At 43.6% G+C, this 16,336-nt stretch overlaps 1 protein-coding gene across 1 annotated transcript in view; it reads right to left on the bottom strand.

Moving 5' to 3' along the window:
- SERINC2 (serine incorporator 2) overlaps positions 1 to 16,336 on the bottom strand; it is a 127,212-nt gene that overhangs the window by 90,653 nt on the left and 20,223 nt on the right. Inside the window, exon 2 of the mRNA XM_063954606.1 lies at positions 5,704 to 5,865. Within this exon, the coding sequence (XP_063810676.1) occupies positions 5,704 to 5,865 (162 nt within the window). The remainder of the gene's footprint in view (positions 1 to 5,703; positions 5,866 to 16,336) is intronic.

Genomic DNA, 16,336 nt, shown 5'->3' with positions numbered 1-16,336 from the left:
GGTTCTTTTCATTAAATTCTGTGCCCTTCCTTCTCCAAACGTACCTTTGCTCATTCCGGCCAAAAAGTTCTATTTTAACCTCATTGGTCCACAGAACTTTATTCCAAAATGCATCAGGCTTGTCTATATGTTCATTTGCAAACTTCAAACGCTGATTTTTGTGGTGAGGACGTAGAAGAGGTTTTCTTCTGAAGACTCTGCCATGAAGACCACATTTGTACAAGTATCTCTTTATAGTGGAATAGTGTACCACAACTCCAGTGTCTACCAGATCTTCCTGGAGGGATCGTGCAGTCAAACGTGGATTTTGACTTGCTTTTCTCCCAATCCTGCGAGCTGTTCTGTCTGATATTTTTCTTGGTCTTCCAGATCTTGATTTAACTTCCACTGTTCCTGATGACTGCCATTTCTTAATTACATTCCGAACAGAGGATATGGACATCTGATAACGCTTTGCTATCTTCTTATAGCCTTCTCCTGCTTTGTGAGCGTCAACTATTCTCAGTTTCAGTTTTCTACACAACTGCTTAGAGGAACCCATGGTGCTGATTGTTGGAGCAAGGTCAGATGAGTCTGGGCTTTTAAAACCTTTGAGATTGACATCACCCGGTCTTTCCAGACGATGATTGAGAACAATCCATGACACTGCCAGGTCTCAGCTGTCCAAAGGGGGCAGTACAAGGTATTAACTCTGCAGGGTGCCCAAACTTTTGCAGACACCATTTTTTGTTTTCTGTTCTTTTGATAGTGTAAATGATGGAAATAAAATCAAACTTTTTTTGACATGTTATAAGAATGTCTAATTTGTAATTTGATGCCTTTTGGATATTTTTCCATCTTTCCTTGGCTTCTCTTTGCACATTAAAATGAATTTTTGCCTGGGGTGCCCAAACTTTCGATCCCCACTGTATGTATGTATGTATGTATGTATGTATGTATGTATGTATGTATGTATGTATACATACATATACATATATACACACACACACATATACACATACATACACTGCTCAAAAAAATAAAGGGAACACTAAAATAACACATCCTAGATCTGAATGAATGAAATATTCTTATTGAATACTTTGTTCTTTACATAGTTGAATGTGCTGACAACAAAATCACACAAAAATTATCAAAGGAAATCAAAAATTTATTAACCCATGGAGGTCTGGATTTAGAGTCACACTCAAAATTAAAGTGGAAAAACACACTACAGGCTGATCCAACTTTGATGTAATGTCCTTAAAACAAGTCAAAATGAGGCTCAGTAGTGTGTGTGGCCTCCATGTGCCTGTATGACCTCCCTACAACGCCTGGGCATGCTCCTGATGAGGAGGCGGATGGTCTCCTGAGGGATCTCCTCCCAGACCTGGACTAAAACATCCACCAACTCCTGGACAGTCTGTGGTGCAATGTGGCGTTGGTGGATGGAGCGAGACATGATGTCCCAGATGTGCTCAATTGGATTCAGGTCTGGGGAACGGACTGCGCCTTACAAGTGCCCCCCCCCCCCTCTTTTTTGCCCTCTGTCACCGTGTTCAGCAGGGGAGAGTCCGGGGAGCCAGCTTCTGCAGTGTGCTGTGGAGAAAATGGCGCTGGTTAGTGCTGTGAGTTCAAGCTCCGCCCCCTCAGCGGCGGGCTTCGGTCCCGCTCAAATTTATTTATACTGGCGGGGGATTATAAAATATACTGCCTCCACAGCCTATATATTCATACGAGCCAGTCCTAGAGGTTTATTGCTGCCCAGGGCGCCCTGCACCCATCAGTGCCTGCAGTGTGTGTAGTGTGCGGGAGCGTTACCTCATAGAAGATATGAAGTCTTCTGCCGCCTTTGAAGTCTTACTTCTTATACTCACCCGGCTTCTATCTTCCGGCTCTGCGAGGAGGACGGCGGCGCGGCTCCGGGACGAACGGCGAGGGTGAGACCTGCGTTTCGACTCCCTCTGGAGCTAATGGTGTCCAGTAGCCTAAGAAGCAGAGCCTATCATTTAAGTAGGTCTGCTTCTCTCTCCTCAGTCCCACGATGCAGGGAGCCTGTTGCCAGCAGTGCTCCCTGAAAATAAAAAACCTAACAAAATTATTTTTCAGAGAAACTCAGGAGAGCTCCCTGTAATGCACCCAGTCTCCTCTGGGCACAGGATCTAACTGAGGTCTGGAGGAGGGGCATAGAGGGAGGAGCCAGTGCACACCCATTCTAAAGTTCTTTATAGTGCCCATGTCTCTTGCGGAGCCCGTCTATACCCCATGGTCCTTACGGAGTCCCCAGCATCCTCTAGGACGTAAGAGAAAAGGGACCAACCCAGCAAGTTTAGATTGCAACAAATTTTTCAGTACCACCTAGAACCCATCTGGGCTTCAGGCACCTGTGCCAGGTGCAGGAGGAGAGCACTGTATATACATATAGCAGTGACTCAGCCTAGGGGACTGGGGGGCACTGGAGGTGGCACCATGTGGGTAGAGTACCTTACAAGTAACACTGGGGGCTAATGTACACTCTCTCTACTGTATGAGAGCTGCTGCCACATAGCTACATACACCTGCCTGTGTGGCAGAGAGTTGCTGCTGTATTAGTGTACAAGAGCAAAGGCAATATAAGAAACCCGTAGCCCTACAGAACTAGATGTCTCAGCATGGACTCCCCTCCCTTCCCCAGGCTGTGATAACAGCAGGTTGCTAGCTCTTGGTATGTGCTGTTAGAAAGCAGCGTTCTCCAGTCATGGGACATACAGTATACACAACAGCAGCAGCAGGGGGGACAGCTACTCAGTGCTATGCTCACTGAGGTGCGTGTGCAGTACTTTCTGAATCAGCCCCATCACTTCCAGCAGCCACCATGTGTCCCATCTACCACCATCATCCCACCACCTCCTCCAGCTGCCATGTTTCATTACTACCACCACCACCCCCCCACCAACTCCCTCAGCTGCCACTACTACTTCCCTTATCCATTCCCTCCTACCAACATCAACTCCACCACCTTCCCAAGCTGCCATGTATCAATACTACTACTATCCAACCCAGTATCCTTACGACCATCACCCCTAGGGTGTGGATCATAGTTTCGACAGTAACTAGGTAGACAGTCATTATGTCGACCACTATTGGTCGACAGTGGCTAGGTCGACACCTGAAATAGGTCGACATGGTCAGTAGATCGACATGAGAATGGAAAGGAAAAAGGTCGACATGAGTTTTTTTATATTTTTTGGGTGTCGTTTTCTTCGTAAAGTTACCGGGAAACCCAATTAGTGCACAGTGCCCCCTCGCATAGCTCGCTTCGCTCACCATGCTTCGGGCAAGTTTACTATTCCCAATTGTAGTCCACGTGGATCGTAAAGTATGAAAAGTAAAAAAATAATAATAAATTAGAAAGACTCATGTCAACCTTTCCATGTGTCGACCTAATGACCATGTCGACCTAATGCATGTTGACCAATAGTGGTCAACCTAATGAGTGTCGACCTGAAGACCGGATACCCACCCCTACTACCTCCCCCAGCTGCCATATGTCACCGCTACTACTCTTATCCATTCCCTCCTACCACTACCACCATCACCTCCCCCTGCTGCCAGGTCTTTGTAGAGCTGCCTGTCGCTGGTGCTAGGCAGTTCTCCATCCTTGTTTAACTGCCCGTAACCACAGAGGTTGAGGGCAGCTGTGAAGGAGGGAGGCTGACAATAGGATTGTGCAGAGGGGCATCTTGACCCCTAAGTCCGCCTTTGTATATAATCCAAAGTAGATGATTAACCCCACATAAATCTTCTTAAACATGTGGAATAAGATTAATAGGTCCAAAGTTTTAGCCCTCCACTCAGGAACTTTATCAAGTCTATTTACTAAGACCTGGATGGAAGTAACGTAGACGGAGATAAAGCACCAGCAAATCAGTTCCTGTCATTTTTCAAACACAGCCTGTAACATGGCAGGTAGGAACGGATTGCCTGGTACTTTATCTCCATCCAAGGATTAGTAAATAGACCCCTTAAGTTCTTAAATCACAGGACTGATAAATTGATACTTTTAATAGACTTTTCAACACGTTCAAGACAACTTGTGGAGGGATATTCATATTTTTTATATTATATATAGCTAAGGTGTGCCAGTATGTGTTTTAGTGTTGGATGGTTAGTAGACAGCTATATACACACAGTAGCTGGATATATGCATGCATTAACAAGCAGAAGCTTCTCTACCCAAGGTTTCACGTACATATCTTCTAAATACTATCTGAGCTTTTTAATGTATGGTCCATTCCAAAATATACTGTTTTTACAGGAAAGGGTTGTTTGTTTTTTAATCAGACAATGCATTCCATTTTTCATACTGTCTCAGTTCTGTCATTTTCTTAACTCCCATGGAGAAATAAACAAGAGCAGTGCAAAAATGTGATCAGCGGTGATTAGCAATGTCATATCCTAGCTGTTCTACCATAATATATGGCCGATAGCAAGTGACAAGTACAGGGGCATGCTGAACATTTAGAGGGTAGGAGCAGTCCACTTCTGCTAGACATAGCCCCAGTGCTCGAAGTGGGCTGGTATACAATGGTATGGCATACCGGCACTTCTTTGAGCACTGCAGTCTGAACACCCCAGCCGCGGCATCTAGCTCTCACTCCTGACCGCAGCGCTACTATTTCAAATCTGCCGCAGACCGGCTGCCAAATAGTAGTGCCGCGGCCATAGGAGCTGTACTGCCGCAGCCCTCGGCCTCCTCCTCCACTAAACCACCGTCCTCAGCCGCCGCCGCCCTCACTGAGGGTGGGATGTATCATTCGTTATAGCTGCTGTCAGGCTTCTATGCAGACCAGTGAGGATGTGAAAACAACGTAGACCATAGTACATCCCGCACTATGGGGGTAATCCAGAATTGATCACAGCAGAAAATTTGTTAGCAATTGGGCAAAACCATGTGCACTGCAGGGGGGGGGGGGGGGTGGAAGCTATAACATGTGCAGAAAGAGTTAGATTTGGGTGGGTTATTTTGTTTCTGTGCAGGGTAAATAGTTGCTGCTTTATTTTTACAATGCAATTTAGATTTCAGTCTGAACACATCCCACCCAAATCTCACTCTCTCTGCACATGTTATATCTGCCCCCCACCCCCCCACCTGCAGTGCACATGGTTTTGTCCAACTGCTAACAAATTTGCTGCTACGATCAAGTCTGAATTAGGCCCTAAGTCCTTCTCTGCACCTCCGTCAACTCCCACAGCCGCCTCCTCCGCACCATGCAGACCACAGTATACTCAACACCGCCGCTGCTAAATAGGTAATTTTACCCTGCTGCGTGTCTCTCTCCCTAGTCCCTACTGTATAACCTTGCTGTCCCTCTCTGTCACTCTCCCTGTCATCAATTTCCCTGTCCCTCTCCCTGAATTTTGTCTTATACTGCGTGCTATAATGTGAAATTCGGCTCATACCGCGTGTTATAATGTGAATTTTAGCTCATACTGTGTGGTATAATGTGAAAGGGGCACCAGTACTAGATAGTGTAGGGGTCCTACTATTATGGTGCATAATGTGTATAAGGGGTTTATGGTGTGGTAAACTACACTGAAGGACACGTCCCTTTTGAGTGGCCACGCCCCTTTTCTGGAGCGTGCATATAATTGCAACCTTCACTTTTCCATACCCCCCACTTCAAAGTTTCCACTTCGACCGCTGCATAGCCCCCCCTACCTTACACAATCCTGTACATGTACCTTTTTAAGTCCATCTTCCACACCAGGTATGATCATAATGCAGGCCACAAGTGTTCCAAGGAGGAGGAAGACTGAGAAGGTCAGACGGGTAACCGTTGAATTCTTGGTAGACGGGCAACATCCACAGAGGAGGCATGGTGCTGTACCACAGAGACAGGAGGCCTACAGAATGAGACAGGAATAGATAAAGATACTTAGTGGGATAGACTGACGCATGTGTGTTGGTAGAAAATGAAATCCGTTACTAGATTAATGCTTGGAAATAAGATTGTGATAAACTATAAATGCACTTGGCCGATTAGAACACAGGAAACTTTTTGTAGTAGAAAGCTGAACCTTTCACAGCAATGAATGGATAATGATAGTGACTGGGAACCAGCTAAGGCACATGCATGGGAGGCCTCAAGGAGGGGAATGAATACCAAGACACAGAAATAAAAGGTTTGTGTGAATCAAAGCTATGAGGCTTTCAGGCAGAATGAAAACTACAGCATAGAGCAGGGTTTCGCCAGTTGGACAAGTTTCTGTAACTATCAACAGGTCAATTCAAATACTGTATTATATTGTCAGATACATAACAAGAACTTGTAAGGAAATTCCTAAAACACAGCAGGGTACATGAGAAAAGTATGGATAAGATTGTGCAGAGTAATACACAGATGCACAGAGAACTTACACAAACAGAAGTTGCTGATTCTATATGAATGGTTGCAACATGCAGAGATATACAAATTACAGGAATTTATGAACACACTGTTATGGTCGCTATTTTATTCTTAATCTGCCCTTTCCTCCCTGTATAGAGAGAAATGTTCTATATTATTTTCCAATAATGGGTATATCTTTCCCCTCACTGCAGGTTTGTATTGGGTCTGTCCAAAACAGCTCCTGTAAATGTGGAGCATCCAATGCCATTTTTGTACATTGTATGCGAGATTGCCCTCTAACACGACAATTTTAGATGTCTGAATAGACTTGCATCTGCTTACCTTGTGAGTTCCCTCCCATTGTCGGCGGAGTGGGCAATACTGGGAATTAGCCTCAGACTATCACAGCGAAGTGGAGCGCTTACCTCCGGAGCCCCGCTGAGACTCCTACTTTACAGGTCTGCCGCAGCGTGCTGCCCTCTGTCCTGACCGGTTCTTCACCACTGATGCATTACTGGAAGGAGGCGGGGATGTTGCAGCAGGCCCAGCATGGCCACACTTCCTCCCAGCAAAGCATCCCTGAAGAGTGAAGAGCCGACCAGGACAGGACATGTGGCAGCAGGATGTGGCGCCGGCGGCAGCCTGTTTGCAGTAGGAGTCGCCGTGGGGAGCCAGAGGCAAGTGCTCCCCGCACGGGGGAAGGGGTGGGGGGGAAGGGGAGTGCTAGAAATGGATACTTTACTATGCCCCCCCCCCCCAAACCACGAACCATTCCTGCGCCCCTGGGTGTGGGCCAATACACAACCTCCATAACCCTATTTAGGCACAACTTATACTATGCCTTTCAAAATAGATTGGCTTGAAACTACTAAGCATAAAGAGACCAAAACATCATCTTTCTTTCAGTTATTGGAAGGTGTTACAGATTCATTCACCCCAGAACCTAAGCACCAAATACATAATGGTTTTCCTGTTTTGTTGGAGAATCCTCCAATTTCTTTGTCACTCACAAGCTGAATTATGCAGTGTTTCTGGCATATTGGTTCAGGGATCGGGGAGAGACTGCTGGACATGCCTAGGTAGGGGAATTGCTCTATTGTATACTACTGCTATCTCTAGTTGTGTATGCGGTTCATCTTTAGATTGCTCTAACAGTATTTATGTACCTATTTTATTCTGGATTCTTTTACCATTATGTAATATAATGTGTGCGCTCTGATGAGTAAAAAAACACAAAAGAAAACCTGTGACTATATATGCACTTTTGTTAATTAGCTACTCTGCTTCTATCTACTTTGAGACCATCATTACTGGATAACCAGCACTGTACCACACCATAATCAGAGGTGTCATTGTTCTAGGACTTTAAGTGGGTCTGGGACTCAAGGTCGACACAATGAGGTCAATACCAGCAATAGGTTGACACCAGCAATAGGTCAACATGGACAAAAGGTTGACATGAATTTGTAATGTTTTTTGGTGTCGTTTTCTTCATAATGTGACCGGGAACCACAATTAGTGCAACGTGTCCCCTCGCATGGCGAGCAACTTCGGACAAGGTTACTATTCCCATTCATAGTCCACGTGGATTGTAAAGTATGAAAAAGTTCAAAGAAGGATTTTTTTTAAAGTCAGATCGACCTTTTCCATGTCGACCTTATGTCTGTGTCAACCTATTGCTGGTGTCAACCTGGAGTCCGGATACCCTTTAAGAATATTGAAGGCGTTTATAGGCAATTGCAGCACCTATATCACTGCACACCTCTCACCCTTTGAATATTCAATGCTATAGAAGATGCCAGTCCTCCAGAGTGATGCCAGTCCTCCAGAGTGACAATTCTGATCACCACACTTGCAAATGGAGCTGTCCAACTGTGCTTTCCAGTAAAGGTCAGAGATGAATGCTCCTCACAGTACTGTTACATGTAGGGGCAGATATCCATTACTAAAAAGAGTCTGAATTGCTACAAAGTGTCCAGTCCTGTTATTATGTGCGCACACGCCATTTTACTTTCGTACTGCAGACTATAGACAACGTAAACCCCTTTCACACTGCCTGAGGCAAGTCGCACCCGGGAGCCCGACACGGGGGCTTGATCTCCATGCGCCGCCCGTCCACACAGAGTGAACGGGAAAAGTCTAGTAGTGTGCACCCAGTTTCCATTGCACCTCAACTGTTCTGTGCACTGGCAATCTCGTAGTATGTTGCTATTGAGCCTTCGTGCATGTTCAAACTGCTCACACAAATAATATGGATTTGTAATGAGAGCAGTGTTGCTACACTTCAAAGCCTGTAGTAACAAGTGCATGGGTACAAAACATGTAAAATATGAAGCATAAATGTCATATGGATTTTCATACAAATTCAGCATACATACAACACTGCAAGCTGTTCTCTTTATAGAAATAATTCTTGCTCCCAGGCAGGTTAGCATAATCCTAAGAACCACACATGACCGTGGATGTGGATTTGTGTCAATAATAAACATTATTAGAGATTCTGTGTCATCCACACACAAATACAGTTTCTAACTGGGTTGGCTGGTTTAAACCAATTTTTTTTCTTTTTTTTTCTTTTTTAATTCAACACACACACACACACACACACACACACACTGGGGTGGATTGTTTTGGCTGTCTAAAAATCCCATCTAAACAGGACTGTTTCGACGTCCAAACATTTGTCACTATTCACTTGTTGTTTGGGAGCTCATGCACATCGTGCATGTCTCTCCCAAACAGACAGGGTTTAGCCGTGTAAAATGGCTAAACCCGTCTAAACTCCTGCTTTGGGTGTCCCTAAGTGCTGAGTTTGAACACATTCCTTCTCTGCGGCCGTCAGGCACCCGAATGGCAGAAAATTGAATTGCTGCTGTTGGGCGCCCCCTATAGTAGCGGCCGCGAGAAAAACCATTTGAATCAGCCCCAATTTGTTTGTGTTTTTTATTATGCTGTGATTACAGGTATGGTGCTGTGACTTCTTTAAAAAATGCCTGCTGTATTACAAAAAAAAAACAAAAAACACTAGTGTTTTTATTAAAAATGTTTAATGCTTTTGCATTTTCCATTTTATATTACTATTCAGATTTATTTAATTATAAGTAGCAAGTAGAACTAATGCTTAACATTAACTTGTTATTCTTATATTCAGATGTAATAGCAATAATAAGCAGTAAAAAATGGGTTTATTGAAAAATCTAAAAATAAATCAAAGCATAACAACTTTAGATTGCTGTGTATTAGAAACCTTGATCGACAATGTTTTAATGCTTTCTAACATTAACAATGTTTCACAGTATTAATAGAATAAACAGGATTCAGTTTTTCTTGTCATTAAACCATTAATGACAAAGAACCTGGTTTTTATCTTTTTTTTTTTTTTTTTTTTTTTTATTAAATGAATTCATTTTTATTTTTTCCCCCCCAATCCTGGTTTCTAAGCACTAGTCTTCTGCAGAATTCTGAAACTGTAAAAGCAGAAAATGTCAGCCTGGGCTATTAGGATGAGGGAGACATCTGTAGTGTGCAAAAACATATAGTACCATTTTATACAGCCATTTAAGTGACAAATGACATTTCAAAAGACAAAATCAAATAGGACATTGGTCTGTATATAATGCGATATATGCGATCACTAAAAATGCTGCATTTGCGATCCCAGAACTGCGACCAGCGTCGCAGCCTGGGATCAACATTGTGACCGATGGGTGCAATGTTCCCCTGCAAACAGCCAGCTGAGTAAGCTTCAGCCTTGTGAGTCCTTATAGACGCAGACCTTGGCCTTACCACTACCAGAAAACAGTGGTGACACATGCTGGCCGTCCCTGCCCTCACCCCCTGAACGGAGGATTGCCTGCGGTCACGTAGAACCATTATGCACATAGTGGCTTGGGGGAACAGGCGTCTGTTTTATGTAAATCTGCTGAAAATGTCCCTCCAAAAATGGCCACCATCTAAATTCATTTATGGTGGGGGGTTGTTGTGCTCACCAGAAACTTTTTTGGCAAGGGAGCGCAACAATTATAGTTGCGCCACTGCAGCAGAAGACGTAACATCCCTTATATCAAGATCAACTTTTTTTCTATATTATCCGCTCAGATGTTTCTTAAGCATTAGAAGAAGACAACTGCAATGACCAAAGAAAAACATTTTATGGCTGTAGAACATTATGGTTGTCAAACCCATAAGAAAATAATAGTAGTTTGCTCACTTATTAGAAATGTCTTTAAGTGGTTTGTTTGTTTTTAGAGCTAGTCTGTCACAATACGAGCTTTCTTCCCTGAGGTACGGGGAATACTTCTGGGACAGTAACTTGTGATTATATGAATCAGCCAATATTACATTACTAATTATCAAGTTTCTGGGTGCGGTCAGAGCTGGAAATATGATATCTTCCGTCACTAATGCACCACGGTATAAGACAGACACATATCGGGAGCCACATTTTAGACAGAGAACTAGTTTTAAAGGAGATTGGGATTATCAAACACATTTCCGATCAGTTGAAGGCCAATACCTTTAATAGTCTTAACACTAAGAAAATCATTAAATTCCAATTATGTGAATTAGGTTGTTATATTAGAAAGAGACTGAGGAATGCTAATACAGGTTGAGTCTCCCTTATCCAAAATGCTTGGGACCAGAGGTATTTTGGATATCGGATTTTTCCGTATTTTGGAATAATTGCATACCACAATGAGATATCATGGTGATGGGACCTAAAGCTAAGCACAGGATGCATTTATGTTACATATACACCTTATACACACAGCCTGAAGGTAATTTTAGCCAATATTTTTTATAACTTTGTGCATTAAACAAAGTGTGTGTACATTCACACAATTCATTTATGTTTCATATACACCTTATACACAAAGCCTGAAGGTCATTTAATACAATATTTTTAATAACTTTGTGTATTAAACAAAGTTTGTGTACATTGAGCCATCAAAAAACAAAGATTTCACTATCTCACTCTCACTCAAAAAAGTCCGTATTTCGGAATATTCCGTATTTCGGAATATTTGGATATGGGATACTCAACCTGTATATCTACAAACCCTGTAAATGTATAAAGAACATCTGTCATGCTGCCTACTTTTACATTGTTCCCCCCGGTAGATCCAGATATGGCGGGATGTACTACACTGAAAATGCTGTAAACTCCCATTTACCACATTTCTCCGAATGTACTAACAGCTGGCTGCCGGAACAGCGCCATGGAGGGGGAACAGCGCCACGGAGGGGGAACATCAGCTTTTGCTGGCTTCTCTCCGCAGCGTTGGTGTGAGGGATCCCTCCCAGCATGCCCAGTCATCCTACACATGTGCAGAACGACTCCCGAAGCAGAAACCCGGAAGTCCAGAGCCCGCCAGAGATCGCGTAGGACAGCTCTCATCGGGAGTGCATACTCACTGGCCCTGCATACATGTGTACAATAGTCTGGCTGTTTTTTTAAATTGAAAGGATGGTATGTGGTTTTTAATACCGCCCGTCGGGATCCTGGCTGTCTTAATACAGATGCCAGGATCCTGGCAGGGGTACTATAACACCGCCAGAATACCGGCGAGGTAGATGATTCTCCCTCTGTGGCTGTCCATGACACCCATAAAGGAGAATAAAACCTGCGCAAGACCGAAGCGCGGCGAGCGCAGCAAGCCTGCAAGGGGCATCATTGCCCTGCCCCCCGCCGGCATTCTGGCGCACGGGATACTAATGTTGGTATCCTGGCCACCCATACTGATCCCGAAAGGATTCTCTTCATTTAGAGATTCGGGGGAATTTTCATTCCTGTAGGAGGTCACATTTGGGGCATTATTTTCATTAAAGGATTAGGGCTTTGTGAGGTCAGGTCAGTCAGGGTATACAGTGTTTTTAATTTATTTGAATTAAACAAGTAAATAGTTAAATACAGCCACTTTCATAGCAGCTCTACCGTGGCGTAACTTGTATAATCTGCTCTACTGCGTGTAGCGTAACGTGTATAAGCGGCTCTACTGTGTGGTATAATGTGAATAATGGACACTACTGTGTGGCGTAAGGTGAATTGGTACCATTATGTGGCCTTCGTCGGGCACTGTCCATATTTTGAACATGGGGGCACCCAAAGAAAACTTTCTCCCTGAGCTCCACAAGGTCTAGAACAGGCCCTGTTACCAATTTGGGATTTTTAATATTTTCTCTTTTCAAATGTTCATATGTTGGCCAGGTCCTCAATTCAGTACGCGGGAGGGGGGCACCAAAACATACCCTTGCTCCGGGCACCATGGCAGCTAGCTACACCTCTGATTGGGCCATCGGTAGTGTGTACCTAGCTTAAAAACTTTAGAAAAAAAAGAGACAGCTCACAGCCAAATTGTAGAATGGATACAGTACGGGATCCGGTCTGAAGATCGACACTGTCTAGGTCAATCACTACAGGTCGACAGTCACTAGGTTGACAGGGTTGGAAGGTCGACAGGGTTTCTAGGTCAAAAGGTCGACATGAGTTTTTCACACACAAAAAAAATCTTTTTTTGAACTTTCATACTTAACGATTCACATGGACTACGATTGGAACGGCAATCTGCCCGAAGCTGCGAGGGGACACGGTGCACTAATTCGGCTTCCTGGTCACTCTACGCAGAAAACGACACCAAAAAACAACAACAACAACAACCACCTCATGTCGACCTTTTGACCTGTCGACCTAGTGACTGTCGACCTATAGTGGTCGACCTAGACACTGTCAATTTGATGATCCACAACCTACAATACAGTATATGTTTATACCTTTCAAAGAAATAAATTGAGGCTTATAACTTAAGAAACTTCCTCAAACTTATATTTGAGAGTCCTGTTTTAATGCATTTGGATATTATGCAGGCAAGTATAAGTCATATCAGTCAATGAGCTACCCCTAAGCATTAATCATGATGAGGATGCATAAGATCTGCATATACCTGACTGGTATAAAAAGTACAGAGTGTGTCTCTCTATAGCTTAAAGAGCTAGGGATCTTACACAAGTAGTTTTATGTATGGTGGTGAATGTATTTTTCGAAACCTACACTAAAGCTGGCCATACACCTTAAGATTTTCTGTACAAACAAACAAATCACTGATTGGAATGAAAATCTGGTTATGTATATCTTTTACAGAATAAAATTTCTTATATTTATTATTAAAAAGGTATGGCTTTACAAAAGTAGAAAAGACAAAACAAAAAACAACACTTGAAATAAATGCCAAACAAAAGGATGTAGTCACGGCATAAAATATAGTTTCAATCATACACCATTATAAAATGCACAGAAAAACTATTAAAATAAAAAAGTACCAACTCCTCACCATGGTAGCCATCGGGAAAAAAAAAAAAAGTGGTGGTGGGAAGGAGATGGTAAAAATACACAAATCATAATACAGAAAACTTACACTACACCAGTGGTTCCCAAACTGTGTGCCGTGGCTCCCTGGGGTGCCTCGGGACACTTGCAGGGGTGCCTTGGATTGGTGGTCCAGGACCTATTCATATTATTTATGGTCATATAATAGGCAAAACTAGTGCTAGTAGCGGTCAGTCATAAAATATGGGGACAAACCGAAGCAAATCTTGTTCCTCACCACACAATTGAGCCTAAGGATGACATATAAACACAATCTACTTCATTTAATATTTCCATCTAAATTTCTCAATAAGAAATTTTTGGCCTAGGGGTGCCGTGAAAAAAATTCTGATACTCTAGGGCAGGCATGTCCAAACTGCGGCTCTCCAGCTGTTGTAAAACTACATATCCCAGCATGCCCTGACACAGTTTTGCTGTCAGAGAATGCTAAAGCTGTGTCAGGGCATGCTGGGATGTGTAGTTTCTCAACAGCTGGAGGGCCGCAGTTTGGACATGCCTGCTCTAGGGCGCCGTGATTCAAAAAAGTTTGGAAACCACTGCACTACACTAAAACCAACTCTCTCTGTATCCCTTATCAATTAATAGAAGGTAATAACCAATCTTATATAGTGTATGTGAGTTAGGAATTGGACTAGTTAAAGGGGTTTCAAATCAGAAAAGGCACTTTAAAATAAAAAAATTAAAAAAAAACACACAGCTTTACCTTAATCACCTTGACAGGGTGAGTTTTAACAATCCAAACCACTACAAAACAGTTTGTGGCATACTGTGAGCTCTCACGAGCAGGGCCCTCTTCCATCACGTGCCTTTCCTTCTCTTAAATCATCTTCTACTCCGGTATCTGGATGATAGATAGAAACTTTCTATCTATCATCCAGATACTGGAGTAGAAGATGATTTAAGAGGAGGAAAGGCACGTGATTAGGACAGTCAACAGATAGACAAAAGGTCGACAGGGTCAAAAGGTCGACAATTTGTTTTTTACATGTTCTTGGACTTTCATACCTTCTCTATCCATGTCGGCATAAGAGTTGGTTATAAACCCTGTAGCGATCCCGAAGTGCGTCGAGCGAAGCGAGCCCTGCGGGGGGATGCCTTTCTAGAACTGGGGTTCCCAGATGACAAGACGATCCACACAAACCCCAAAAATGCAAGAAAAAAAAAATAAAGAAAAAAAATGGTGTCTACCTTTTTCATGTCGACCATTTTCATGTCTACCTTTTGACCGTCAACCTTTTTTCATTTTTATCTTTTGTCCTTGTCGACCTTTTAACCCTGTCAGACTTTTGACTGTCTAATATGTGGGGTCTATCTACTGACTGTCTAACTAGACACTATCTATTATACCACACATGATGTAGCTATGTTTATATACCCTGTACTTGTTCTATAGTGTCTTCAACTGTAAGTAGTGTTCACTCTAGGCTGTTTTAGCAGGGCGCCGCGCCCTGCCCGTTTTTTAACGGGCAAAACCCGCCCTGCCCCTTTTGCGGCGCCCTGCTAGAACAGCCGCCCGCTCCCTGCCCTCCCGACGTGTATAGATGCCGTGCGCATGCGCGCGGCATCCATTCACGCATTGGGAGAGGGCTGGGGGAAGCCCAGCACCGACGGAGGTGCTGGGCACGCCCCCAACAGTGACGTCGCTGGCCACAGACGCTCTCTATAGTAGCGTCTGTGGGCCGCACCGCCCCCTAAAATGACGGCGGCGTGGTCACGCCCCCTAATTTGCGTGGCCGCCCCCCCATTTCGGACGCGCGCACATGTGCCCCCGGAGTCCGGCGCCCTGCCCCTTTTCACTCCTAGAGTGAACACTATGTAAGTCATTGTTTTCTTTGTTTGTTTGTTTGTTTACGTACTCTAACTGGACGCTGCAGATCCCTTGTGGCGCCATATAAATAAATAATAAATAATATAAAAAGGTAATCAATCATGTGAGTAAACAGATGCAGTAAACCTCTATCCAGCTAGACGTGGCCGTCAATGATTGAAGAAAACTAGATATTCCATTTATTTTTTTGTCCACAGATGACTAGATGTGATGTATAAGGAGATGAACTTGGATGCAGCACTCAAGTGTTGGAAACCACAAAAAGGCACTTCGCTATTAGGCTCCAAATGAACCTTTTGATGATGCATTTAAGAAAATGTAAATCACTTTTTAATGGGTAGTGGATGCAACCCTCTCTTCCCTTGGAGAGATTACAGACCCTGGGGACAGTTAATGGTAGTACGGATGGTGTAATGGTTAGCATTACTGCCTCACAGCACTGAGGTCATGGGGTCGATTCCCACCAACTGTGTGGAGTTTGTATATTCTCCCTGTACTTGCGTGCGTTTCCTCCCACAATCTAAAATATACTGATAGGTTAATTTGATCCCAACAAAATTAGTGTGAATGAGAGAGAGAGAGAGAGAGAGAGAGAGAGAGAGAGAGAGAGAGAGAGAGAGAGAGAGAGAGAGAGAGAGAGAGAGAGAGAGAGAGAGAGAGAGAGAGAGAGAGAGAGAGTGTGTGTGTACACGTGGTAGGGAATATAGATTGCAAGCTCTGATGTAAATGGCTAAATATTCTCTCTGTAAAGCACTGCGGAATATGTGTGCGCTA

This window comes from Pseudophryne corroboree, chromosome 2, assembly GCF_028390025.1.
Source record: "Pseudophryne corroboree isolate aPseCor3 chromosome 2, aPseCor3.hap2, whole genome shotgun sequence".
Classification (NCBI taxonomy): Eukaryota; Metazoa; Chordata; class Amphibia; order Anura; family Myobatrachidae; genus Pseudophryne; species Pseudophryne corroboree.
The sequence above is the reverse complement of the archived record's forward strand: the minus strand, read 5'-3'. Positions and strand labels throughout refer to the sequence as shown.